The sequence below is a fragment of the Nicotiana sylvestris genome, chromosome 3 (genome assembly GCF_000393655.2).
Source record: "Nicotiana sylvestris chromosome 3, ASM39365v2, whole genome shotgun sequence".
NCBI lineage: Eukaryota > Viridiplantae > Streptophyta > Magnoliopsida > Solanales > Solanaceae > Nicotiana > Nicotiana sylvestris.
The window spans coordinates 211253029-211279862 of NC_091059.1; the positions used below are offsets into that span (position 1 = coordinate 211253029).

General features: G+C 36.8%; 4 protein-coding genes across 4 annotated transcripts; 2 read left to right on the top strand and 2 right to left on the bottom strand.

The window, feature by feature from the left end:
* The first annotated feature begins 625 nt into the window (after positions 1–625).
* On the top strand, positions 626–7517 carry LOC104210231 (probable polygalacturonase). Its single transcript, XM_009759080.2, has 5 exons — positions 626–1180; positions 4068–4188; positions 4704–4952; positions 5621–5774; positions 6289–7517. The coding sequence occupies exons 1-5, from the start codon at positions 767–769 to the stop codon at positions 6812–6814; spliced, it is 1464 nt and encodes a 487-aa protein (XP_009757382.1). The 5' UTR covers positions 626–766; the 3' UTR covers positions 6815–7517.
* Positions 7518–8109: 592 nt separating this feature from the next.
* On the bottom strand, positions 8110–12491 carry LOC104210232 (uncharacterized). Its single transcript, XM_009759081.2, has 5 exons — positions 12062–12491; positions 10721–10938; positions 9936–10064; positions 8604–8735; positions 8110–8524 (listed from the first exon to the last, which is right to left on the bottom strand). The coding sequence occupies exons 1-5, from the start codon at positions 12399–12401 to the stop codon at positions 8411–8413; spliced, it is 933 nt and encodes a 310-aa protein (XP_009757383.1). The 5' UTR covers positions 12402–12491; the 3' UTR covers positions 8110–8410.
* Positions 12492–14324: 1833 nt separating this feature from the next.
* On the top strand, positions 14325–18603 carry LOC104210233 (tubby-like protein 8). Its single transcript, XM_009759082.2, has 9 exons — positions 14325–14910; positions 15119–15233; positions 17061–17237; positions 17363–17412; positions 17520–17616; positions 17704–17787; positions 17873–17965; positions 18092–18159; positions 18253–18603. Exons 1-9 carry the CDS (start codon positions 14441–14443, stop codon positions 18326–18328), a joined length of 1230 nt encoding a protein of 409 aa, XP_009757384.1. The 5' UTR covers positions 14325–14440; the 3' UTR covers positions 18329–18603.
* A 944-nt stretch (positions 18604–19547) lies between these two features.
* On the bottom strand, positions 19548–24846 carry LOC104210234 (AP2-like ethylene-responsive transcription factor At1g16060). Its single transcript, XM_009759084.2, has 6 exons — positions 24727–24846; positions 24443–24531; positions 24258–24331; positions 24103–24153; positions 21530–21606; positions 19548–20493 (listed from the first exon to the last, which is right to left on the bottom strand). The coding sequence occupies exons 3-6, from the start codon at positions 24299–24301 to the stop codon at positions 19919–19921; spliced, it is 747 nt and encodes a 248-aa protein (XP_009757386.2). The 5' UTR covers positions 24302–24331; positions 24443–24531; positions 24727–24846; the 3' UTR covers positions 19548–19918.
* Positions 24847–26834: the final 1988 nt, after the last annotated feature.

Here is a 26834-nt window from a genome sequence, read left to right on the forward strand (position 1 = left end):
ATTTAAATTTGTCATATTCAACTTCATTACTTGGTCAAAAATTTTAGTTAGTTTGGACGACATAATTAATCTAAATAACCTCTCACTCAATCACTTAAACTAAAAATAGTCGGCATATATATATATATATATATATATATATATATATATATATATATATATGTGTGTGTGTGTGTGTGTGCGCGCGCGCGCGCGCGCGCAACCATGTATAATTACTCCCTCCAGTCCAATTTAATTACTTTTTTGGCCTTTTTTTGTGGTCTACAATATTTAATTTTAGTCCAAATATCAAGAAGGAAATCTTTTTTTTTTCAAAGTTACCTTGCTTAGGAGTATTTCTTGTATTTCCAATTAACAAATTAAGGTTAATATGATAGATTTTATTATTAATTAATACTAAAAGGTGAGTTTCTTAATATGTGTAAAAATAACTAAAAATTATTTAAAGTGGACCGGATAAAGTAATATATAATTTATGTGTATTGACTAGAAAAAATAAATAATAAATTCAGTGGCTATTTGTGTAAATGAGACAAGCCCATCACCGTTCAATAAGGAAACTGGAGCCCATAAGTTGTCAGTTTTCCCGACTTAGCCAAGGCAGCAACCGTCCCCGGTCATTTCCATTTCTGTAAATCAAAAAGAGATCTTTCTTCTCCACTCTACTACTCTAAGCTGTGATCTACTGATCTCATTTTCCATTTCTTTCTTCTCACGTCACAGATTCTCGATCCTTCACCAAATTTATAACTATTTGTAATAAATAATGACAGATTCTTTCAGATTCCAACACCGTAAACTTGAATACAAGCGTTTGGTTCCATCATTTTTGTCGTCTCACCGTACTCTTCTTACTCTTCTTTGGACCGTTGGATTTATTCTGATGGTCGCTTGGCAAAGGACAGCTGTGGATCGCCTTCTGATGTATCGAGGTTGGGGCCCACCTCCTCGGCCCATCCCTAAGCTACGGCCTCTAGTCTTAAATCTCTCCGATTTCGGAGCTGTTGGCGATGGCGTCACTTTAAATACAAAGGCATTCGAAAGGGCAATATCGGAAATTCGAAAGCGAGGTGGCGGCCAGCTCAACATTGAGCCTGGTTATTGGCTCACGGCGCCGTTTAATCTCACTAGCCACATGACGCTCTTCTTAGCTGAAAATGCCGTTATACTTGGAATTGATGTAAGTTTCCTGTGCGTACTAGATATCGTTTAATTTCCCAGTGCTAAACTGTTTGAAAAGGTTCGGCTTTTAGTTCGGCCAGAAGTATTGCGTGTTCAAAATTCAACCTTTAATAGTAAATTAGTAATTAGAGGAAATTTAGTTACTAACTCCAATAGAACAAGTCATTTTACTTGTATTTCAAGTTCTAATACCAACCGGAGACCTGATAGTTCACCCCTTTAGTGTACATACTTGGGTTTTGGGATCAATAGTGATCGCAAATATGTTAGGTCACCTGCAACTCAACATGCAATGTAATGGTGGGAATGTCAGACTTCACTCTAGATATGACCTTGCCACATCCACCTGCTCCTCCCAAGCTTTAGCCATATGAAACGCCCCTAGGTTCTTTAACTCTGCACTCACGGGCAAAGACTGAGGCGTGTTAGGTTGCTGCCCCGTTGCAAGCTCAAAAGGGCTCCTTCTGGTTGATTCCCTACGCTGCAAGTTGTATGAAAACTGGGCAGTGTCAAGTAGCTTGGCCCAATCCTTTTGATTTGCACTAACAAAGTGCATTGACCCTCTCCGTTTGCGGATGAAAACTGGTGGAGAAGTGCAACTCCGATCCCAACAAATTGAACAGCTCTCTCCAAAAAGCGTCGGTGAAACGGGAGTCACTATCACTTATGATGTGTTTTGGAATGCCCCAATCTTTACCACGTCCCTTAGAAACAAGCGTGCTGCCTCCTTGGCTTTGCAATTCGCAGTGGCGGCAGTAAAGGTTGCATACTTTGAGAATCGATCGACCACCACCATGATTGTGCCAAAGCCCTCTGAGTTTGGCAAACACGTAATGAAATCCATTGTGACGCTGTCCCATGGCCTTTCCGCCACTGGTAAAGGCTCAAGCAAGCCTCCGGGTACCTTGTGTTCAACTTTGTCTTGTTGGCACACAAGACATGTTCGGACGTAAACCTCAATATCATCCCTCATATGCGGCCAGTAATATGATGATTCCAATAACGCCAGGGTGCGTTTTTGGCCTGGATGTCCGGCCCAAACAGTGTCGTGCCCCTTTTTGATCAGTGTGCGCCTAAGATTGCCCCACTTAGGCACAAAGGTGCGCCTACCGGTGGTGTAAAGAATTCATCCCTCATATGCGGCCAGTAATATGATGATTCCAATAACGCCAGGGTGCGTTTTTGGCCTGGATGTCCGGCCCAAACAGTGTCGTGCCCCTCTTTGATCAGTGTGCGCCTAAGATTGCCCCACTTAGGCACAAAGGTGCGCCTACCGGTGGTGTAAAGAAGCCCATCTTCAACCTAAAACTTCTTTGTCTTGCCTTGGCTGGCCAAGTCAAGAAGTTGTTTCGCCACCGGATCATGCTGCATCCCTTGCTTGATTGCATCAAGAATATCACTGCTGGTTGTGCTAACAATTGGTGCCAGCACTACCTTCCGACTCAACGCGTCGGCCACAACATTGGCTTTCCCCGGTTTATACTCCAAGGAATAATCGAACTCCGCCAAGAAGTCCTGCCACCTTGCTTGCTTAGGTGACAGCTTCTTTTGGGACTGGAAATAACTTGTCGCCACGTTATCCGTTTTGACAATAAAATGAGCTCCCAACAAATAATGACATCAGGTTCTAAGGCAATGAACCACTGCCGTCATCTCCTTCTCTTGGACAGTATAACGACGCGTAGCATCGTTCAATTTTCTGCTCTCAAAGGCTATTGGATGGCCCTCTTGTATTAGGACGCCACCAATAGCAAAATCAGATGCATCCGTGTGGACCTCAAAAACTTTAGAAAAGTCGGGCAAACAACAACAACAACAACGACCCAATAAAGTCCCACTAAGTGGGGTCTGGGGAGGGTAGTGTGTACGCAGACCTTACCCCTACCCCGATAGGACAAAGAAGCTGTTTCTGATAGACCCTCGGTTAAAAAAGTCGGGCAAAGCGGGTTTAAAATTTAAAGAAAAAAATACTACTATTATTTACTCTCTGCAATTTTTATGTTACTCAAGGATACTGGAGTTTGGAGGGTAATAAAAGGAATCTAGTAAATGTTACTAATATATCTTAAAAGATTTAGGACAGGTCCTAATAGTAATTTTATGTTGAGTATGCCTAATAGGGCTGGAACGTAACCCTTTTCTGTTCCTATATTAACAACAACCACAAGTTACTGCCATTTGTGTATGTACACGCATGAAAAATTGCATACATGGGGGGGGGGGGATTTTGCACCTACACCTGTCGGAAATGGTCAGAAATATATAAGAGGACGGTATAGGAATGGCAGTAAGCAACAGGGGCAGATGCTAACAAAATGCCTAATTTTGCATTTAAAGAAAAAACAAAATATTCCTGTTTTATATGCATGTGCACGAGAAAGTCATGTATCTAGGGAAGAACAAATGCAGTTACACCTGTCAGGAATGCCCAAAATTACGCATCTATGCTGAAATGAGATGATGGTACTGACCTTGTTATGTGCAGTACTGTTAAATTTAGTTGCAGAGAGTAATGCTATAAAATCAACTGAAGTTTATTTAACTCTTGGATAGTTCAGACTCGTGAAAGATGGCTACAGTTGGTTATTTGCCAATAGACTCAACTGCTATTGGACTTTTGGGACAAACTTTGACATGAGATCTTGTCTCTATTAATATGTCAAAGTTCATCTTATATTAGATGGTTGAGATTGATTTACTGTTTGAAGCTTTTATGAATTGGTTCATTTATTTCCTTCTTTCAGAAGTAACTTCAGCACATGTTGTTTTGTCACATCCGAACAATTATTAGGTCTATTGTGGTACAACAGTATAGGCACGTATGCTCGGTCAAAGGTCATATTCGTGCAATTGCTAAATTATAAGGATTTAAATGCATGTAACAGGACGAGAGCTATTGGCCACTATTGCCTCCTTTGCCATCATATGGTTATGGAAGAGAACGTCGTGGGCCACGCTATGGAAGTTTAATCCATGGGCAAAATCTTAAGGATGTCGTCATAACAGGTAAAGTTGTAATACCTTACTAAAAAGCGGTAAAGAAGTTTTTCAATTTTGCATCAGTGCTAATTCTCACTATTTACAAATTAATATAAAGAACTATACATTTGAAGTGTTTCCCAAGTTATCTGTGTGGTAGTTAAGGCCTGGTGAGAAGGACCCATTCCTCTTCAAGATTTGTGCACATGCTAAGTTATTAAGTTTGTCTAGTGTTTCCCAATATATCTTGTGTTACAGATAGGGTTAAAAAGCTCAAAATAGTAAAACTATAATAATAAAATATGTATGGTCACTGTCATGCGTGCTGTTCTGCGGATTGTTCTTTGTCCCCTATCTCTGCTTTTGGCCTCTAATATTGATTTGATAAGCTATGTATCTTGTTTTCGGATAACTGCATGTTGCCTCTGCTCCATGTTCTCTCCTATAGCGACAAGCTCGCCAAACAAAGTGCATATTTGAATGTGATACTGATTGAGCATAGTGCGAAAATATTTCTGATTGTTTAAACAATTGAGCGACAGGCCATAATGGTACCATTGACGGGCAAGGCCGATCGTGGTGGGAGAAATACCGCAGAAAGCTTTTGAATCACACAAGGGGCCCACTTCTTCAACTTCTGTGGTCGAAAGACATTCACATTTCTGATGTTACATTCCGTGATTCTCCATTCTGGACTATCCACCCTTACGACTGCCAAAATGTTATTATCAGAAATGTAACTATTTTGGCTCCATTGTCTGATGCCCCAAACACTGATGGAATAGACCCTGGTGAGTCCTCCTTATTCCCTTGTATTAAGAAATCGTTCTTCATGCCTTTCTTGATCCCTTGGTTTTGTATCTGTAATTTGGATATCGGCTTTGTGCCACTTCATCACCTTTGATCTTTTAAATGCTTGTATTGACCTGCCACAGACATGTGCTCTGTAGGAATTGCTTTCTCAACCAAAAAACTTGTGTAATATGAAGAGATAATTGTCAAAAAGAATAAATTTGCTCCATCTCATCCAAGACTTCCTTTCCTTAGAAACTAATGCATTCAGGGCAAGTGTATTAAATACCTTCGTACCAGCAGAAATATCTTGTTTTGCTCTTCGCTCTTTGACTTTTCAAACAAATGTTTCATTGAACACTATTTCTTAAAAAGCTACATTATTAGACATGCTAATTTTTACTGTTTGGTAGGCATGTGTTTTCTGAAAATCTGCTTTCTATTTTAGAAAGAGCTAGCCGCGTTTTATCTCACTCTCTCTATATAATCTTAAGTCTGAAATGGTTCATTCATTTTGGGAAGGAGGGACTTGTGAGGTTGTAAACTTGGAAGACTAGGTCATTTTTACATGTTCAATGCTATTGCATAAGTATGCTTTTCTGTGTCATATCCTTTAAGACAAAAATATTGAGCAGATGGATCTTATATTGTTGTTTGGCCTATGCAGATTCGTGCGAGAATATGGTGATAGAGGATTGTTATATAAGTGTGGGGGATGATGGAGTTGCAATCAAGAGTGGCTGGGATCAGTATGGAATTGCATATTCCCGGCCTTCTTCCAACATCACTATCCGTAACCTCATAGTCCGCTCAATGATTAGGTAATATTTGTTTCCCTATTATATTACTCCCTCCGTTTCAATTTATGTGAACCTATTTCCTTTTTAGTCCGTGCCAAAAAGAATGACCCTATTTCCTTTTTAGTCCGTGCCAAAAAGAATGACCCCTTTCCTTATTTGGAAACAATTTACCTTTACACAATGATTTATAGCCACACAAAATATGTGCTTCATTTTACACCACAAGATCAAAAGTCTTCTCTCTTTTCTTAAACTTCGTGCCCAGTCAAATGGGTTCACATAAATTGAAACGGAGGGAGTATAATTTACTTCAAGTTTACTCCTTGCTGCAAAAAAAATCATTTCCTGTTGTTGTTATTACCTCTCTGGATCTGTCAGCGTAAAAGTTATGCATAATCCCTGCTGCATTAAATTTTTTCATCACTAACTTGCGGTTACATATTTATTTTCTCACTTCATCGCTAGAGACTAAGTCAGACCTTGAGTGCTGCGTCCTTTTGGTTTTAATGTCAACTGACTTGTTCATTATTAACAGTGCAGGAGTATCAATTGGAAGTGAAATGTCTGGTGGAGTGTCAAATATAGTAGTGGAGAATCTCCTTGTATGGAACTCAAAAAGAGGTATAAGAATTAAAACTAGCCCGGGTAGGGGTGGTCATATTCGACATGTAAGCTACCGCAACCTGACACTAGAGAACGTTCGTGTGGGCATTGTAATTAAGACTGATTACAATGAGCATCCTGATGAAGGTTATGATCCAAAAGCCCTTCCAGTTATTGAGGATATAAGCTTTACTGGTATTCGTGGACAAGGAGTTCGAATACCAGCACGTATTTATGGAAGCCCTGAGATTCCTGTTCAGAATATTACTTTTCAGGACATGTCCGTTGGAATAACATACAAGAAGAAGCATATCTTCCAATGTTCTTTTGTTCAAGGACGTGTTATTGGAAGAATCTTCCCTGCCCCATGTGAGAATCTTGATTTATATGATGATGGAGGAAAACTACTTAGGCGAGCAACAACACAGGATACGAAGGACTTGGATTATGATGGTTGAGACGAAAGGTGCTTTATTCCTTAAATGAAAATGTTGGTACAACAGATGGCTCGTTGCCGGCAACATTTGATCTTCTTGATCCATCGAATCCACAGTCTAATGCTGGGAGGTTAGAGCATGTTCTAAAGTGTTTGCAGTTGTTACATAGATTTGCAAGAATGAAAGGAGTACATGGATGGAGTACCCACTCGGGGAGCTTTTAATAGGCAAACATTGCCTCAATCTCCCCGGAGAGGGTACTAGTTTGGTTGCGAGGCTGCGACCAGGAACAGAAGCTCCAGTGCCCACAGTAATACCCAGGCTGGTTGGACATCTGCCATTAATACAAGGGCACAAAATTCGTCATGGTTTATTGCAAAAGATGAAGCTGGATGTCAATTCTTGGAGAAATCGCACAGGCCTGGAGAGTGGGGACATCAAGGGACATGCTCCACATCTCATTCATATTTTTTATATTTTATTTTGTTTAATCTTCTGGTTCGATATGTCGGAAAAAGGTATCGAATTGTGGAAAAAATGGTGTAGGTGGTCTTTGTATATTTACTTCAGTTCCATAAAAATATGAGAGAACACATTCATACATTAACGGATGCAATATCTTATTCATCCCCCAGGTTATACAGCACCGTTGACACACTATCATGTCCAGACTATCGTTATTTACTTTCAAATAAAGATTATTCCTCATCTCGAATTTGGTTCATATGCTTCCATTAGGATATGGGTGATAGATAGCTTGTCCCTACTTATTCTTCGCTGCAATCGCTTCGATCCACCCCCTCGGTGAAAAACCGTAATACGCCCTGAGGAATTCCTACCAGCAGACTTCCCTGTACTCAAAGTGAATTGTCTAAGTGCTCTCCTTTGTCTCATTGTTTATCTCGTAATCATTCGATTAGCTCATCGCATAAAAAGTTAGATTGTGTATATTAAAACAAGTATTTGGTTTTATACGGCATCATTTGTTCCAAAAAAACATTTTCAATCTTTAATCAGTATATCACTGCTTTGTTATCTAAATAGCTTCGTTTGGATGAACATTTGGGTCAATGAAGGATGTCATAGTTCTACTATAGTAACAGACAATTATGTGAGGATCCTCCTCTCTTTTTTGGCCGCATGATTGAACATTCAATAATATTATAGTACATGATAATCATCATACATGTTACGATCAGAACGCCATTTTCCTAACAGTAATTTGTATAACTGTATTAACAATGTTTTAACCAAGTACAGCTAATACATGAACTGCATATATAAAAACTTTATGCAGCTTTTATATATGGGAGACATGAAACAAATAATGGATAGTTTTACACAGAATATATTTTTAATATCTCATCACAGACGACCCCTAGATTCATCTAGCACGTCAAACAATTTACATAAGCGCTGGTTATCCTACGTGACTCAAGTCACATAACAAGAAGCTTTTCCACCAATAATAAAGGCAGAAAAATAAGATGAATCCAAGATGAAATAAGAGTACGACTTCCAAATTACAATAAAATGATACAGCAGCTCTCATCTACATCCTCCAAAAGAAAACAGAGGGCCTCTAACAACTATGATATACCAAGTACACTTTATACCTCAGACTATTTTTAGTTCTTTAAGCCATGCAGTGTGTAATGGGCACGGATCAGGTTTCCCTTCTGCGATTGCCTTCTCAGAGAGTGAATAGAACCATCCGTTTCTCCATTTGAACTACAAACATCAGACAAATAGGATGGTTAAAACACACAATTCAAATTATCATGTCAATTAAGAAATCTAAATTTCTTACCTCCTTGACAGCTGTTGGAAAGTGTGCAACCGCTCGGGAGTAAGCGCACAGCCTATCCTCCATCGCTTCCTCAAAAACTAGACCTTTCTCTGCAGCAGCTGCAGCTGCAAGCTCAGCGATCAGTTGAGACACCTGAAAACAGTGAACTAAGTTTATAACATCCTGGCATCTACATTATCATCTGTATTTGGTGCAAACAATTAGAAAGAAAGCGAAGCATCCAACTTTCAGCTCCTCTAATTAATAGCATGTGCTTGACTATGACCAAAATGGCCATGGAAAACCACATTAGTTTGGAAAAATGAGGGGGACAAAAAGAGGAAAAGCAAATAAATGGGTGATCCGGAGAGCCTGAAACCCAGCCTAGGTTAGGTGGTACTTTGCCTTTTCATGTGGACAAGGGTGACTCAATTTGGTAAAACTGGAACAAGAACTTTCCAGAGTGCATTTAGCCCCCATTGCATACAATTTATAGTTGGTCTAAACACTGACACAACATGGATTAGAAGATCAAAGAATTACTGTAGAACCGAATAAAAATGCTATGCTCCATTAATGCGGCCTCGAGCAACAATTATGGTAATTATACAATAGAAACAGAGTTGATGAGAACCAAAACCAGTTTCTCTTGATACACTACATATATGTAAGCCACTAATACCATGAATATCGTCAATACGCAGTGTTTTGGTTAATTCTATTTCCACTAGTAAAATCTTCTGTGTGAGATCTGAGCTGCAAACGTTCCATATTCTTAATCCTATGTACGGGAAAATAAGCTAAAAAGTGAATTAAAGTATCAGTAGTTATTTGAGGTTTCCTATTACCTCATACAAGGTGTCTCTACTTAGGCTATAGCAACAACACCAATACAAATCAGTTTGTGTTCTCTGTCTCTTTCACTTAAAACCCAAGTTGCTCAGACTCGGGTGCGGGTATCTGATACAGGGACGGATCCGAGTATCGGATTCAGCAAAATCTAAATTTTAAGATTCGAAGGTGTGGATCCGGATATGGATATGGATCCGGATACGGGTGCGGGGGATTCGGCTAATAAAAAATAGAGCTATAAAATTATTGTAAATTTTGAGAGATATTCTGTAGCACCAAAATCGAAGAGCCCTCACAACTTAGCTTAAAACAAGGTAGCTTCTTTTGATTTTTTATTTTTTATTATAATTTTGAAACTACCAGTAGTCTTAAAGGAGTTATGGTGTAAGGGTAGTTGATTCTAAGACCTGAAACAAGATAAATAAATAATGCAACCTAACCTTTCAAAAGCAAATTAAAAGTGGATATCCTTCAAAGGGTTTTGATAGATGAGTCACTCACCTCAGAGCGATACTCTTTTTCAACAGCACCTACTGTTGCTCCAGGATGACGAGCTCCAACAAGCATGAAAGCACATATCCATATAAGCTTCTCCAACATTTGCTTCTGAAAAGGCTCCTTCTCAAGTACCTGGTTTTTCACAAACACAAAATGCATTACAGATCCGAGTAGCGGAGTAGTGCAGGCTACTACAAGGCACAGTGCTTGAAGATGAATAATGGACTTCCTGGACCTTGTAAACTTGTAGGTGAAAATTAGAAAAGGAGATGCAATCTCTAAAGACTTCACTTGGTAAGGTACACGATGAAATAAAATGAAAGAGGTCTTCAATCAATTGCGTGATTTAACATCACCTTTCAATTTGAATTGCAAAACCAGTGTCTCCTTTTGGACAAGACGGTTTTACCCTTTTTCTTTATGAAATACAAGGAAAAGAGGTATACTATCAGTAGTAAAAGGGCAGCCCGGTGCACTAAGCTCCCGCTATGCGCGGTGTCCAGGGAAGGGCCGGACCGCAAGGGTTTATAGTGCGCAACCTTACCCCGTTGAATAAGAAGCCTCCAATGGAGGAAAGTGAGTCTAGTTCATCATGGAGGAAAACAAATTGATGCTAATGTTAAACATGTATGTTGAAGTGTTCAAAATACAGCACTCTAAACTTAAATCCCTATTCTGAAAAAAGTCTTCTAGCCAACTTTCAATTCAATAGCATCAAACAGGAATTTTCACTGCATGATTATAATGTTATAATGAGCAAATAATACCATGTGAAGTTCATTCTTTACCTTGCAAGAGAGTCCACCAGCCTGTAATCTTGCAGCCACTGCAGATGCCCATTTTCCATAAGCTGCAGTCAATCCTTCTGGATTGGTATCAGTTTTCCCATCAGTAGGAGGTTCACCAAGTTTTGATACTGCAAAATATGCCAAAACTTGGTCTGCATCACCGAGACCTTTACTTTGGAACCAAGGCTCCAGCATTCCATTCTGGAAAAATACCAAATCTGCCACATCAAGATTTATTACAGGGTCACATCATCCATTAAAACATAAGTTAGCCCAAACTACACCCAAAAAGAAAATCAGAAAAAAGGAAATAGTACATTAACAATGCAACACAATAAATACGCCTCAATCCCAAGGAAGTTAGCATCAGGTATATGAACTCACAATTCATATCACTCCATTTACATAAAAATAAACTACTTAACAATAATAATAATAAGCAATACTAAAGTTCTCTACATTTTCTATTGGCATATTAATATTTCTTTCAAATCTACTAAAAGACTCCTAGAAATATTGGACAATACACCATCAATGCACGAGGGAAAAAAAAACAAATTTATCACATCAACAACACTACTATTAACAACAGAAATTTCTGAGCGCCTAAGCTTAGCTTCAATCAAAAGTCACAGATATTAACAACTATAGCATAACACCTTAGAACGAAATTATCGTGTTGTACGTAGTAAACAAAACAACTGAAATGTACAAACAACTTGTTTGGAACGTTGTTACATGTCCTTTCATAATGTATTGTATTGTATTGTACTGCATTGTACTGTATTGTTTGATGAATACAATGTTTGGATAGATTGTATCATTTGCCGTCATCTCATATATCAAGCACCAATATGAAGAATAAACTTGCAACATTACTAAAAAAAATAGGATAAGGAGTAGAATTATAATATAAAAGTGGGATAAAGAATAAAATATGATTATCTAATAATAAGGAACGGCAAGATGAAAGAAAAAATCAAGGTAACAATGCCACCATACCAAACCCACCGTTCCATAAAGTAGCACTTTTTAGTCGTTACGTAACGACAGAACGATACGATACAATAAAATTTATATAATAATCAAAACAAATATTATATTTAAAGTAACAATACGATACATAACAGCCATCCAAACAAGCTGTAATGGGGAAAATAAATTATACTCTTCTGTTATTCTTTCAATTTTTAATTTTTTATTTTACACTTGACAGTATTATTTATAGTCACACAAATTTTTATTACTTGTTTTTATAACATGTTTCAAAAATCCTTGAACTCCATGCTCAATCAAACAATAATACAGAGTAACAGTATAGTAAGGGGAAGTCCAGCATACCGCTCCAACGAGATTTAGGAGTAGCTTCAAGTACTGCTTCAAGATCATCATTCCTAGTGCAAACCAATATTGGACCAGCAAAATCAACGGGAACAGGTTCACCCCTTTTAACCAAAACATCATCTCCATTACCCAAATCTTGTAAAGCTCTGCCCACGCGTCCACCTCCGACTATGATTGCAGGAGCTACTTTTGTTGTGGTGCCAGTAGCCATATTAGCTGAGGTGGATAATGATGCTCTAATTCTGAAATTGAGGTTGATTCTTGAAATGGGTTTTGTGTAGTGGTGGCAAATTGTTGAGCTAGAAAGTGTGACAGAGTTCAACATTGCTGCCTTCATTCTGCACAGTTTTTGGGGCCATGGTTTTTTTTCGGATGTATTAATTAATGAAAAGTGGGTCAAGAAGAGAGCCACTCGTTTTCACTTATGATCCAGAATTTTTATCACTTTATCAGTGGCGTAGGTGTAGAAATTTGGATCCGGTTTGATGAAAATTCTGACGGGCATGTATCCGGATTGCTAGTTCTTGGGCTTGGTTATGGACTGGAAGTTTTTGGGCTTGGTTAGCGAGAGGCCCAATTCGACCTGGGTTTTCTGGCAGCTTGAAAGGGGCCATTTGCATAAATAGCCACTTTTATGGCAGCTATTCAAAACATGATCACAAATTAAAAATTAGTGCAACTTTCGCTATTTATGAACATGTTTTAAAGAGCAGCTAAGTTGCCAAAAAAAAAACTATAAAAGTGACTTGCATCAGTGACAAATCCTGCCGCCAATATAGCGCACACATACAACTCATTGACTGGCTCATCCTCAAAACAATAGAGAAAGAGCCTGATACTACCATTTGGATCTAAAACTATATATTGATGCTCATGATTTCGATAGTCATATCAGTAATTTGGAATAACTATCCTTAAAGTTTTTAGTGCTGAGTTCCTTCAACTCTCCATCATATATTTTTGACTGAACAGCACCGATCAAGGAGTTAATTGATGAGTTCAATTTTTAAAATCGGAACATGTTATATTTAGATATGACACTATGTTGACTTTCTACGTCTTTCATAATTCGATTAATTTAAACTAATTACGCTTTTTACATGATATATTCATTATTAATTAATTCATATTTAACATATAAGTTAATAATTAACCCCTGTTTATAATCAAATGATGTCATCTAAAATGGGACGAAATACTTGTCTTAGACACGTAAGTGTGATCATTAACCGAATATAAACTACTCTATAGATTATGCGTAATTCTATCATTGAATCAGAAAATGTCCTTAGCAAAAAGTGAAAAAAGGTAATGATGACAGTCACATAATGGAAATGAGCCGTCATTTTCTTGATCACCAAAAGTTCCAAAAAAAGGCAGGGAAAGGGAATAATTGCTAAATTTGCAAAATCACAGTATATCTGCAGCTGAATTTATTTATAATAATATAGATGCTTCATAAATTTGTTCCAGACACACGTACGGACGTAGTATTCAAATTGCTTCGCGCTATTTTCAGCAACCGACAAAAGTCCAGCGATGGGCCCATAACTACGCCGTCTATTGGCATGGCATCCTAAGACAAGACAAGACGCAATCAAGTTCCTTATTTTACCGTTGGAGATTTTATCTAATTATGAACCAATTCAAACGTTTGAATTGCCCAACACAGTTGCCAATGCCCAAAATTTTCAAATTCAAATTTCTGTTGATACCATCAATAACATTGGCTGCAAACACAAGATAAAGCATATCTATAACCACTACACCTCTTTTAAAGCCTTACCCACTTAAAAAGCACAAATAAAGTCTAGCCTTTTCTTCACAAATTTAACTTATAGATACCAATAGTATAAAAATTATTTTACACAATTAGGCAGTTTACGTAAAAGATAACTAAAAATAATCATTAGCAAAAAATGAGATGAGCAATGTGAAAAATAAGGCAATTTGTCTGCTATAACATGTTACTACAATATATTGATAGTCAGGAGCGGATATAGTGCAGAATTTACGGGACCATTTGAATTCGATAGTTTTAGCTCAGACCATATATATGCGTGCTAAAAATTCAGTAAATAAGTACAAATAATGATAAATTTTAAATCTAGTAAATCAAATGAGTTATGAAATAATTTTAAATTTCAACTCATAGTATCCAAATTCTGAATCCACGTGGTATAGTGTAAAGTTATTTTATTATTTACACTATCAAGTTAAAAACCTTTTTCTAAAGTGCTTCACACCAGAGCAACAAAGACCAAAGATCAAGTGCTTTCACAATCTCCTTATATAGCTCTATCCTATTTGCCTTATTGACACTTGCTGGTCTGCTCTTTCCAAATTCGGTTCTTTATATCTCACACAAAGACCAAAATGTCTGGCTTCAAGAAAATTCCAACCTCTCTACGTTCTTCAAATTCATATAATTCCCTTTATGATAATCCCTTGACTGAGCTAAGACAAAACAGAAGCAGCAGCAGTGGCAGTGGCAGCACTATAGGAGAAACATTGGGTGTTCATTTGCTCCAGAACCAACTCATTATCTCTGATAACAAAGAGAATGAGACACCAAATAAACCTGAAAAATCCAATCTTTTTGATAAAGAAAATGCTTTACCGTTTAATTGGACTGATAAGGTTGTGAATAAAGAGTCTGCTTTGAAAGACTCGGTTCTGAAGGCATCTTCGCTTCAGTTATGTATACAAAAAAATGAACCAGAGTCCAAGATTGGGTTGAAAATTTGGGAACATGCGGATACAGAGACGCCCAATTCTGCTAACATTTGGGATTATTCTGATTCTGAGGCTGCTCCTGCTTCTTCTTGGTCTACACTTCCAAATAGGTTTAATTTTACCTCTGTTGTTTGTTGCTTAAACTTATGAGTTAGGCTTATTATTGATTTGTAGATCAGTGTAATCCCATATAATAGTTCCGGAGAGGGTAGGGTGTACGATTACCTTACCCCTACCTAGAGGAGATAGTGAGGCTCTAGAAGACCCTCTGCAAAAAAAAATTAATATTTTTTTTTTGTTCTTTTGTGCTTTTTGCAGGTCATTGTTGTACAGGCCTTTGCCTATAGACATTGGAAGATGTACATGTATTATAGTGAAGGAATCATCTTCAGAAAGCCGGGATGAAGGGACTTTTTACTCACTTTATACTAATGTAAGGCTCTTCTTTACACTATTATTATGTTTATATAACCTGTACTATCATTATCTGCTATTCAATGCTTGATCGTAGTTCCTTGTTGAGTTGATTTAAGATATGGTCTATCTTGTGTTTAAGTAACACGTTACAGTTCACTCCAAAATTCAAATATAGAGGAAATTGGATGAATTTCCCTTATGGAAAGGAGACAAAAACCCCACAAGATTTCTCAAGGAGAGTAGAGACAACACAATAGTAGAAAGAAAATAAATAAGACAGTTTTGCACCAATTTAGCCTAAAAAAACACCAACATTCAAAGAAGAATTGTCTCCGACCAGATTATAGTTGGTCTAATCACAGAGTTCACACTGTATCCTTCCTTTAGTATCATATCCATGTAACGTTAGTAGAGTTTTGGTTAGTCCATTGAAAGATGTGCCAACAATGAAACTGGTATGTGTCACATTTATGCATATAGATGTTTTTGCGGTACAATTGACTTTGATGTCAATTATCTTGAACTGCTGATTTTATATGCATATATTGGCAGTCCTTCTGATGTTGCTCGAATTCTTATTTTTTAGCGACTCTGATTGAGTTTGTGCGAAGCTCACCTGTGTTTTTGAATCTTGAATGTGGTTTCTATGATTCATATCTTTTGCTTCTATAGGAAAAGGGTAATATCTTGGGGCAGGGAGTTTAGGTAGCTTGATAACATTTTACACAACTATTACCAGAAAAATATGAATATTAAGAAACAAGACAGATGTTTATATCATCATGCTAGATAATTTTTATGAAAGATTTACTTATAAGATAGTATAGATCAACGCCCAATTATGTCTCTACCAATGACAACAGACATGTGGATTCAAATATAGATTTCAAATTCCATTAAGGTATCTAGCCATCTGCCACAGATCAGATAATGTTAACTAAGAGGTTGCTAGGGTTATTGTATAGTCAAAGGTATTCCACTAAGGTGGATTCTTTGGAAAATGGTTGTCGCTATTACATATCAGAGATTTCCCTATGTACAAATGGTTACTGCTTTCTCTTCTCTTTGTATCCGTGAGCATCAGGCAGATTTGAATTTCTACAAGTCATTGCAAGCATGAAAATCTTGATCACATATGTACTCTTGTGCTTCACCTGAAAACTCTTATTTGTGAAGTTACATTTTTTGATGGACTTATTTCGACAGTGATTTCTCTTATCCATATTCTTGAAAATTTTGTTACTGCCATCCTCTCTAAGCTGGTTGAAATCCATCCTTCAACATTTGTGATATTTAATGCTTTCTAACGGAGTCATCATACAATTGTTCACAACTGCTATGAATCAACCTGACTAAGGAATCGACACCGTCAGTTCATGTCTTAACCTTTCTTTTTATCAAAGGCAAGTGCAAATTTGTTTAGATCACCCAATGCTAGTATTTTTGTCCGATAGCTTCTTTCTTCCACTCCTGAAAGCTGGTCCAAATTTCAACATGAATTTTATTTTTTGCTCGTTTTTTCTCTTGTCACTTGAAAAGCTTCTATTCCAAACTAATTTGTTGTCGCCCAAATTCTCCTCGGAAGCATTGTCGCCAGTATTATTCAGAGCTTTAATTAGTTAACATGCTTGTCCACTTTCAGCTTATGGTTTATGACTTCATCTTTTGATGTCTACAAAAGATTTTATTTGCTTAAGGAACGAAGCGCAGGGTTCTGTGCATGGTTGAGAGTTATGCTATTACAGAACCTGCTTGGGAAACTGGTTTTTGAACCCAAGTGTATTTTCAGACTTTTGACATATGTACTGATATCTATTTCCTGTGACTTATTTAATAACTGAAGGAGGGCCATGGACGTCAGAATCGGAAACTTGCCATTGCACTTTACAGAAGACGTGGTGGAAAATCTGAGTTTGTAGTTGCTCAAAATACAAAGGGGTTATGGGGAAAATCAGAGGACAGTTTGATTGGACATGTAACTGCTAATCTACTGGGTTCAAAATACCACATATGGGATCAGGTAAATTTCCTTTAAACACTATCATGAGATTATGAGATAAGAAACCCGGGGTTTAATGGAATCATTCCAAGGACAAGTGCATGCTATCTAACTCTTGTTGCTGCTGCTTAACCAATTTATTTCAGGGCCGTCCCAATTCTGCAACCAAACAGTCAAAATTGCTTGGCGTTGTAACGTAAGTTTTGTATCTGTAGTACACGAAACTGCCACAATATTCCAGAAAGTGGCACTCAGACCATAGCGATAAAAGTATCTTAAGGGTTTCTCCCTTGTTGTCCACAGATTCATGCCTACCATCGCAACCTGGACTGGGAGCTACAGAAGGATGAAAGCATGCATACCAAAACACCAGTCAATGCAGTTGAAGAGTACAACTCAGGTGAGGACTGCTGCCAAAATAGATAACGCGACACTTCAAATAAAAAATCAGTAGTCAGAGTGAGCTAATTTAATGCTCTATATACAGCACATAAATGGGCTACCCACGGATTGGGAGGAGCATATGGACAAAGTGAATCAGCTCTTTTCAAAGATTCCTTATTACAACAAGGTACATTAGTAGGCAATATCCGTCTGAAATTTATGAGTTCACTCCTCGTTAAAGCAGCTCATATGCAATTATTTGGTACATGTAGGTGTCAAGACAGTATGAGTTAGATTTTAGAGATAGAGGAAGAGCAGGACTCAGAATCCAGAGCTCAGTTAAGAACTTTCAGCTGACAATGGAGGTATGGAGTTCATTAGAGAACATTAACGACAGAAAAATATACAGAGATTTTGAACTTCCAGCAAAAAATAATATTTGATAGTTGTTTATTTATGCCTTTAACTGTTTGTTTTATGATTGTTATTAGAAGAACGGAAGGCAGACAATTCTACAACTTGGTAGAGTGGGGAAAGCTAAGTATGTGATGGACTACAGGTATACTCTAGTTCAATTCTACAGCTGGAAAAAAATTATCTCAATGAGCAATCGAGTAATGCTAATAACTTGAGATTTTATGCTGGTATACAGGTATCCATTGACAGGTTATCAAGCGTTTTGCATATGTTTGGCTTCTATTGATTCAAAGCTGTGCTGCACGCTGTAGATGGAATTTCTGGAGCCTTTTGTTGTTCAACCTCTGAACAGCAAGTCATTGAATTGACTAAGTGTACTGTTCTGCAATTTTTTCTCTAAGGCATCACCTGAAGTGGAATATAGGAATGTTGTGAACGCAATAGAAGTATCATTATTCATTTACTCTGCTTGTGAACGCGATAGAAGTATCATTATTCATTTACTCTGCTAGTTTAAGTTTCCTTAATGCATATGATGGAAAATTTTGTACATTAATATGCCTGTGTAAGCATCTAACTTCATCAACTTACATGCCCCATTTTCTGACATTTGATAATTCGTACTGCATTGTGGTACTCCCACAGCTATAATATTGCATGACAATAATGCAACACTTTGTTGACTAATGCAAGATGCAACTCTTGTATTAGGAAGGGATTCTACCGCCTAAAATGCACTTTCAACAAGACTGGAGTTATGCCTGGTCAGTCAGTCTATTATGAGATTACAATGTGGTAAGTAGGATACCAATTTCCAACGTACAGCAAGCTAAATTGGCGGTGACCAACTTCAATATGAATTGTTACATTATGGCAAAGTAAATGGGTTTGTTCCCTTAGAACTATATTTACAGGCACTTAATTTGTGATGAGACTTGGTAAATGAGTTAAAGCCTGGATGTGTAAATGCAGAAAAACATTAAAAGGAAGGAAACACTTATGCATAGGGGTGGCAAACGGGCAGGGTGGGTTGGATATGGGTAATGTAAAAGCGGATAAATTATCCATATTTAATACGGATAGAAAATGATTAACCAGGTGATAATGATGATCACTTTTGAGAGAATTCCTCGTCTTCCAAACTTGAGGAACCCCCAATTTGAGTCTTTTGCAAATATAAAAGTTAAACTCATTAGTTATCCATTTTTTAAGTGGATAATATGAATCTTATCCATATTTAGTCTATTTTTAAAAAAGTTCATTATCCAACCCATTTTATAGTGGATAATATGAATGGATAACTGTTTATTTTATCCATTTTGCCACCACAACTTATGCAATACAATCATATATACTGAATGAATCTTAGATCAAACCCATATTTCTAATAAAACAATTAAAAATCTCAAAGCTATAATATGATTCAAACGACCTTCACCATAAAATGAGATTGATGAAGTTGTATACAGCCGATACAAAAGTTCAACTACAAATCAAATACACATAATTCTTATGTATAGTTTGTCGGACTTCAAGCGGCAACAGTCTTATTATTATTATTGTAAAACTCACAAGTCACAACTGATCAAAGAATGTCCATCGCTTTCGCTATCTACATACTAATGAAGCAAATACAATATTACCAAAATAAATAAATAATAACAGTCCATAAATAAAATACTGAAAAAATTACCCTCATTATCTCCTCTCCTCTTGAAAGAAAAAAACATTTTAAAGGAAATTATCTGGTTTGATTTTCCTTTTTTTTCCTCCTTTTTTTTTGGTTTATGTTGCCTACCCAAACTCTCCTTAACTTAAAACAATATTCACAAATAATCTGTATATCTCACGTCCACAGTTATTAATTAATACTTCTAAGTTCCTTAGGGTAAGCTCGATCGCTAGCTATCAAGCTCACACTGAAACATATTGGGCGATGCAAAAGAATCCAAGTCACCAAAAATAATGTTATGCTCCTCAATAAAGCTACTCGACTCTTGGCAATCAAAGTACGTCTGAATATCATCGGGGAAGCTCCGCCGTGGTCTATCCGGCTCCGGTGGCGTCTCCGGACAGTCAGATGCCGATGTTCTTTCAAGCATTTCCTTGAACTTTGAAGACTGCAACAAAAGCCCTAACGCAGATGAAGCCGTGGCACTGGCAGCTGGACATGGCAGCGCCACGGCTGTTGAATCGGAGTTCGAGCTTTGTTGTTGTTGTTGTTGTTGCTGTTGGAGGAAACTAAATTCCATCTTTTCTTTGGTGTTAGGCATGGAATGAATGTCATCAGCGTTGGGGTTAGGGTTTGGTTCAGTATTGTCACTAGGGTTGTTAGTGGTAATAATATTACTATTAGTTTGGTTGGAGGGTCGCAGCCACTTGACATAACGGCTAAGGTCAAAGTTTGTAACTGCGTTTAATCCACGATATTCTATAGCTGCCATATCATATGCTGTTGCTGCTTCCTCTTGAGTAGCTGCATGTGATCAATGCGGAATCAGAAATTTTAATAAGGAAATTCAAAAAAATATGCAAAAGCATCATACTTGATATTCGAACCTATATCCTAAAGTAATTTTTGAATCACATATATTACTATAGTAGAAGCTTTTATGTTTAGGAGATTCAATAATTTATATATATATATATATATATATATAACACTCTGGGCTTGCATGTGATTTTACCTTCCCAATAATTTTTTAAAAAAATAAAAAAAGCGCGGGGGAGGACAAAAGGAAAGAATTGATGTTGATGGGTATTTTGGGAATGATGCGGTTATAATATAAGTATTTAATTCTAGAAAGTTATTTGCATGAGAAATTGGGTGAGATGTTGAAAATAAAGATATGGGGCATGTGATATGAAATCTTAAATAGTCGCAGACCTAGCAGTTGAAAGTTGGTGATCTATATACCCAACAACCAACTATATTCAATTCTTTTCCTTCCCTAATCTAACTTCTTAGCTGTTTTGCCTCACTTATTTGACTTATTTTTTGCTTCCATGCATATGATTTTTGCGGCTACAGTAACTAAAAGAGGCCCTCAATTTGTAACTAAACATAACTGTATTCATTTGGCAATACTAATACTGACAAAGAAGTACATGTTAACGACTACATGTAGTGACATGTGGCGATCATCATGCTTATTTTTTAACTGCATTTAAGAATAATATCACAACACTTGGATTGATTTAGGGACAAATGCTTTTGAAAATGATGTCTTTGTAAGGTTGTTTAGGTTAAGCAACCAAAATATATTAATTTTGGAGCACTACCCTCAACTTGCCAAACTTATTTAAAGTTTCTGTCTTTCCTATCTGACACTTTTCATTTAAGCCGGAAACATCAATTTAGGAGGAAGGACTAAATTTTTGTTTTTATTTTTTGCTTTTTGGGTTTTCTACCAAAATGATGAGGGGGTTGGGTTAAAATGGTAAGAGACAACACAGTAAATATATAGAAAACTTCAATTAATAAGAAATACTAGTAAGAATCTCCTACGTACCATATGTTCCAAGGTAGAGATATTTGTTGCCAAACACCCTTCCAATGCGAGCCTCCCATCTTCCATTATTGTGGTGTCTAAAATCAAAAGTAAATTATACTACTTAGAACTTAGAAGAAGATCACCATCGAACACGTAATAGATTTCAAAATAAGCATCCCAAGAATGTGATTTAATAGCTAATAAATCAACTCGAATGCAAATTCTGAAGACTAAGGTTCAATTACATCTTAGCAAAGATAACAATAGGTAATTTTTTCTATCTGCCTAAGTGTTGATGGGTATATTTACATGATACTTATCAGGGGCGGAGCCACAGTAGAGGGTGTGGGTTCACGCGAATCCAGTAACTTTTTCCGAGACCTTGTATTTGTATTGAAAAATTTATTGTTTATACATAAATATATCATACCGAACCTAGTAACAAAAGAGGTTTGGGTTCAATGATACGAGTTCTGGGTTCGCTTGGAGAGCACGTGGGTTCGAATCCCTTTGAAAGCAGTGCCTTATTTTCTTGTTTTTTACAATTTTTCTTTTTAAGAAACCAGAAAGTAAACGATGTTGTAATCCCCAGACAACTTCAAAGTTTAAATTACGCTTTGCCTTCCTTTAAACTACTCCATTTATTCTTTTTAGGGAATAAATAAACCATAAGGTTGTCTCTTCTAATCTTCTTAACTCCAAAATCAAAAAAGCTAGGGTTCTTCCTCTGTTGATCGCTGGCACTGCTACCACAATCAGCCGGAGCCGAACGCCTTCCAACTCTCGCAGTGTATGCTCTTTCTCCCTTAGAAGGTAGACCCTATTTTTCTTCTTCAACTCTTCTTGTTTTTAGTTTCTTAGTGAGACTAACTTGCATTCACATGGAGTGGTCTTATGCCCTTATTAAGAAGAAAATATTCATATGTAGTCAGGGGCGGAGCTACAGTAGAGCTACTGCGACAGTAGTTGAAAACCCAGTGACTTTTTCCGAGACCCTGGATTTATAATTTAGAACTCATACACCTTAAATCCTAGCTCCGCCTATGGTACTTATGTTGGTAGGAGGTATCAGATATCCAATATAATAGTATCGAGCAAGTTAATTCGTACACCAGCTTATCAGTATATGTACTCTCTCTGGTTCACAATAAGTGACCAGTTTCCTTTTAGCACGCCCATTAAGAAAATGTTAAATCCTATACCAAAATACCTAATATGGCTAAACCAACAACAACAACAACAACAACAACAACAATAACCCAGTATAATCCCACTTAGTGGGGTCTGGGGAGGGTAGTGTGTACGCAGATCTTACCTCTACCCTGGGGTAGAGAGACTGTTTTCAAATAGATCATCGGCATCCTTTCCTCCAAGAACTTCCCACTTTGCTCTTGGGGAGACCCTCGGCATCCTAATATGACTAAACCAACCATGTTAAATATTGGTCACATAGTTATAGTGAAGAGTGAGAAAACTTTTTAGGAATATGCAAATAAGGGTAAAGGAGTAAAAACAAATTGAATTTTTTCTTGATTACCTAACTGAACACTTATTTTGAACCAAAATGAAAAAGTAAATTGGTCACTTATTGTGCACCGTAGGGCGTATATAATAAAACTCATCTCTTCTTGTGATGAACTACACAAATATATGAACAGGAGTGTTACAAGTACACGGATGGAAGAAACGTGAAGCATTTAAGAAGAGACCAAAGTTGTTCAACGTGTACCAATATGACATATTTAGATGCCACATTAGCATGAAGGATGGGAAGGGGAGAAGACTCCATAACAGTGCATGGTAGAAACTAGAGAGGCATCATGGGCATCTTAGTACAACTTTTGACATTTTCAAGCTTCATTTATTATGCCCCCCCCCCCCCCAATCCAACTCAAAAACATTACTAGTAGCTGTCAAATGCATGCCAATTATTCCCTTTTTCCTCCCAACAGTTCGAATCTACATCCTTGGACTTGCCATGAATATAGTATTAGTATACTCCCTTCGGTCCATAATAAGTGATCATTTTACCTTTGGCACACCAATTAAGAAAATACGAACTCCTAGAAAAAAAAATATATTCACTAAATTAACCTTAATTAATTATTACCTTAACACATTGGAATATGTAAATAAGGGCAAATTTTAGAAAAATAGAATTAATTAATTTTTAATTATATAAATAAACACTTGTTTTTGACTAAAATAAATAGGTAAAATGGTAATTTATTGTGGATCGTAGGGAGTAACTTTTTCTTTCTTCACTCTTTTTTTTGTGGGGGTAGGAGGGGAGGGGACGGGTGAGCTTGTAGCTTTAATGAAATGCAACATTTTTAGATCACGAACATTTTTGCGGCAAGTATTGAGGTCAAACATTTCTCGAGGATACTCTAAGCTTAGGCATACGTACTAATAGTAATTTAATGGTACGTAGCTGGGGAAAATAATGGTACTATACTTAATTGACATAAGGGGCTATTCTCCATCAAGTGATTTTGTACCGGGCATTCAGTGTTATATCAAGAAATTTAATTTGAACTTGTGCTATGAAAATGAACATTTAATTTTTCTCTAAGATGTGGATTAATTACCTTGCTACGCCTCTATATTTTGATACTCCCCTTGAAAACCCATTGCTTTTTCTGCAAATATATATCATGAATACAATTTTTTTTATTAATTAGCTAAGTAAAAATTAAAGAGGAAATTAATGATTCTCTTCTTTTTCCCGGAAATCAGCATGTACCTTCTCAAAGAACCAATATATCCTTCTTTTGATTGAGCTTCCATTTCCTTTAGCTCTTTTTCGTACGTCAACACCTATATTTAAAAAATAAAAGAACTGTGATTAGACAAGGTTAAAAAATTCTACATTACCGAGGAAATTAATAAGCAAATTAAAACACAATGTTAGAAGTCCAGATTAATTACGGGGAAATTAAGGACGGTGTCTTGACCCCAATACTTCAACGCCGCCAAATCATATGCATGTGCAGCTGTTTCTTCATCATCGTAAGCCCCTGAGAAAAATTAAAATTCAGAAAATTAAAAATCCATTGATGAATTCAAAATCTCAGTTGTGAGATACTGTAAAGGTGACATTTGGAATGTATGTAGTATTAAATTTGTGGGCCTTGCGTCGGTAATGTGGAAATGATATATTCATGATGATATTGAAAAAAATTACTACTAGAGTGATAACGATGGAAACTTACCCAAATAAACTGCATTTTAATCGGATTTTGTGATAAGCACGATTTGCGCCAGCGCAACCAAAGTATAAACGCCAAAACAAAAAGGAAACTTTCCATCAATAAAATGTAGTTCAACAACATCATATCTAATAGTAACTGATTTCTAAATAGGTCACTAACCAAATATTAAAAATTAAAAAAAAAAAAAAAAAAAGTAAGAAGGGAAAAAAAATGTCGAACCTTGTCTTCCTTTTTTGTTCTGAGTTTCATTCCAACAATTTTTATCCCATAAATGAGCTTCATATCGGCCCGTCCAGCGGTGCCTATCAATGATCAGCACATTAGTGTGAACTAAATGAAATTAAATAACGCAATTAAAATGAAAAAAAAAAATTTAGAGAAAAATATATTATACCGAGTGACTCCTCTGTAAATAGAGCTACGTTGTGGAGGAGAATCTCTGGGAACACTCTTTCGTGTTCGTTTCGCTTTGCCAATGGCGTTGCCATGACCTTTATTACTAGAAGAAGAAGACGAAGTCGTAGTAGTGGTACCATTCTTCTGATTCGACTTTGAGGTTTTCGCCATGAAAAAAACAGAGTTCGTTTAAATTAGGAATGAGTCCTCCAATAAGAAAGGGGAATGAGATGGATATTTATATGAATAATGATACAAAAATTGGAGTAATATAATAAGAAAAGATTTAATTTAATTTAATTAGAAGAGAAGAGAAGGATCGAGGAAAAAGGAAGGTGGCAAAATAGAGGAGGAAAGCCGGCGGAGGAAATGGTGGTTTTTTGTGGATGGCCGTCTCGACTCTTATAAGGCAGGCGAGGCTCTGTTTTGTGTGTTAGCTATTTTGTGCTTCTTCTGAATTTTCTTCACTACTGTTCCTTTGCCCTTTCTTTTTCTCTCTGTTTTATTTGATGTTGTTTCTCTTTCTCTCTCTTTTCTATGTGTATATTCTTCAGATTGATTTGGCCTTTCCGTTTTTTCTGCCTTGATTTATACTATATCCTTTTACTCAATCAGACTTTCCTAATCTTATTTAATTCTTTCTTTTCTTCCTTTTTCCTATTTTAATTTCCCATGCCCCTCTCGCATTTTAGGTTAAAAATTATATATATATATATATATATCTTCATTATACTATTATCATAAAATCAGAATCAATTATACACATTCTCAGTTCTCACATTAGTTAATCACATAATTATGGTAAAATAGTATGATTAGAGGTAAACATCGAATGCATTTAAGCTTCTACCGTTTATGATCCACTTTGATCTAGAAAAGAATTTTGAAAAAATATATATATATATATATATATATAAGAAAAGGTGAAAGAGTAATATGTAATCCCTCTGTTTCAGTTTATATGAACCTATTTCCTTTCTGGTCTGTTTCAAAAAAATGACTTCTTTCTAAATTTGGAAACAATTTAATTTAACCTTCCAATTCTACCCTTAATGAGAAACTTTTATAACCACACAAATACTCCGGATCCCTTTTTGACTTGTTTAGAACCACAAATTCAAAAAATCTTTATTTTTTTCTTAAATTTTATTCTCAGTCAAACTTGTTCAAATAAACTAGAACGGAGGGAGTAATTAGGTCGCGAATAGATTCAAACTTGTAATACCACGGTCCAATAATAACATATTGGCCACTGGGCTGCTTTTGCATGGACAGGCCTATCTTTTTGGAAAACGACGGTATGATGCGAGGAAGCCCCGTTCGCGTCAATGATACAACAGGTGATAACTCTTTGACTTCAGGGATGGCCCCATCTCGGCTGTGGATCTAATCAGCTCCATCTGACCGCCAGCCTTTCGAGAGTCATCATAGCTCTTTTGGACCTATACATGCAGCACCCTTTTATCTTTCGATATAGACCCTTCTTCCTCCTTGCGATGCAAAGGCAATGTCAGGGAGTCCGACTCTTCAATCGAAAAAAAGACGGTCGCGTGCGAGTCGGCTGGGAAAACACAAGGAGTAGCAGCAAGGATAGTTTGGAATGGTAAATTTGAAATATTCAAGTATATCAAAATAGGCTGAGCATATATTACTGTGCATTTAATTTCTCTTCCTTACTAAACTTATGCTATGGTTCTTTTGGTAAACAGTAG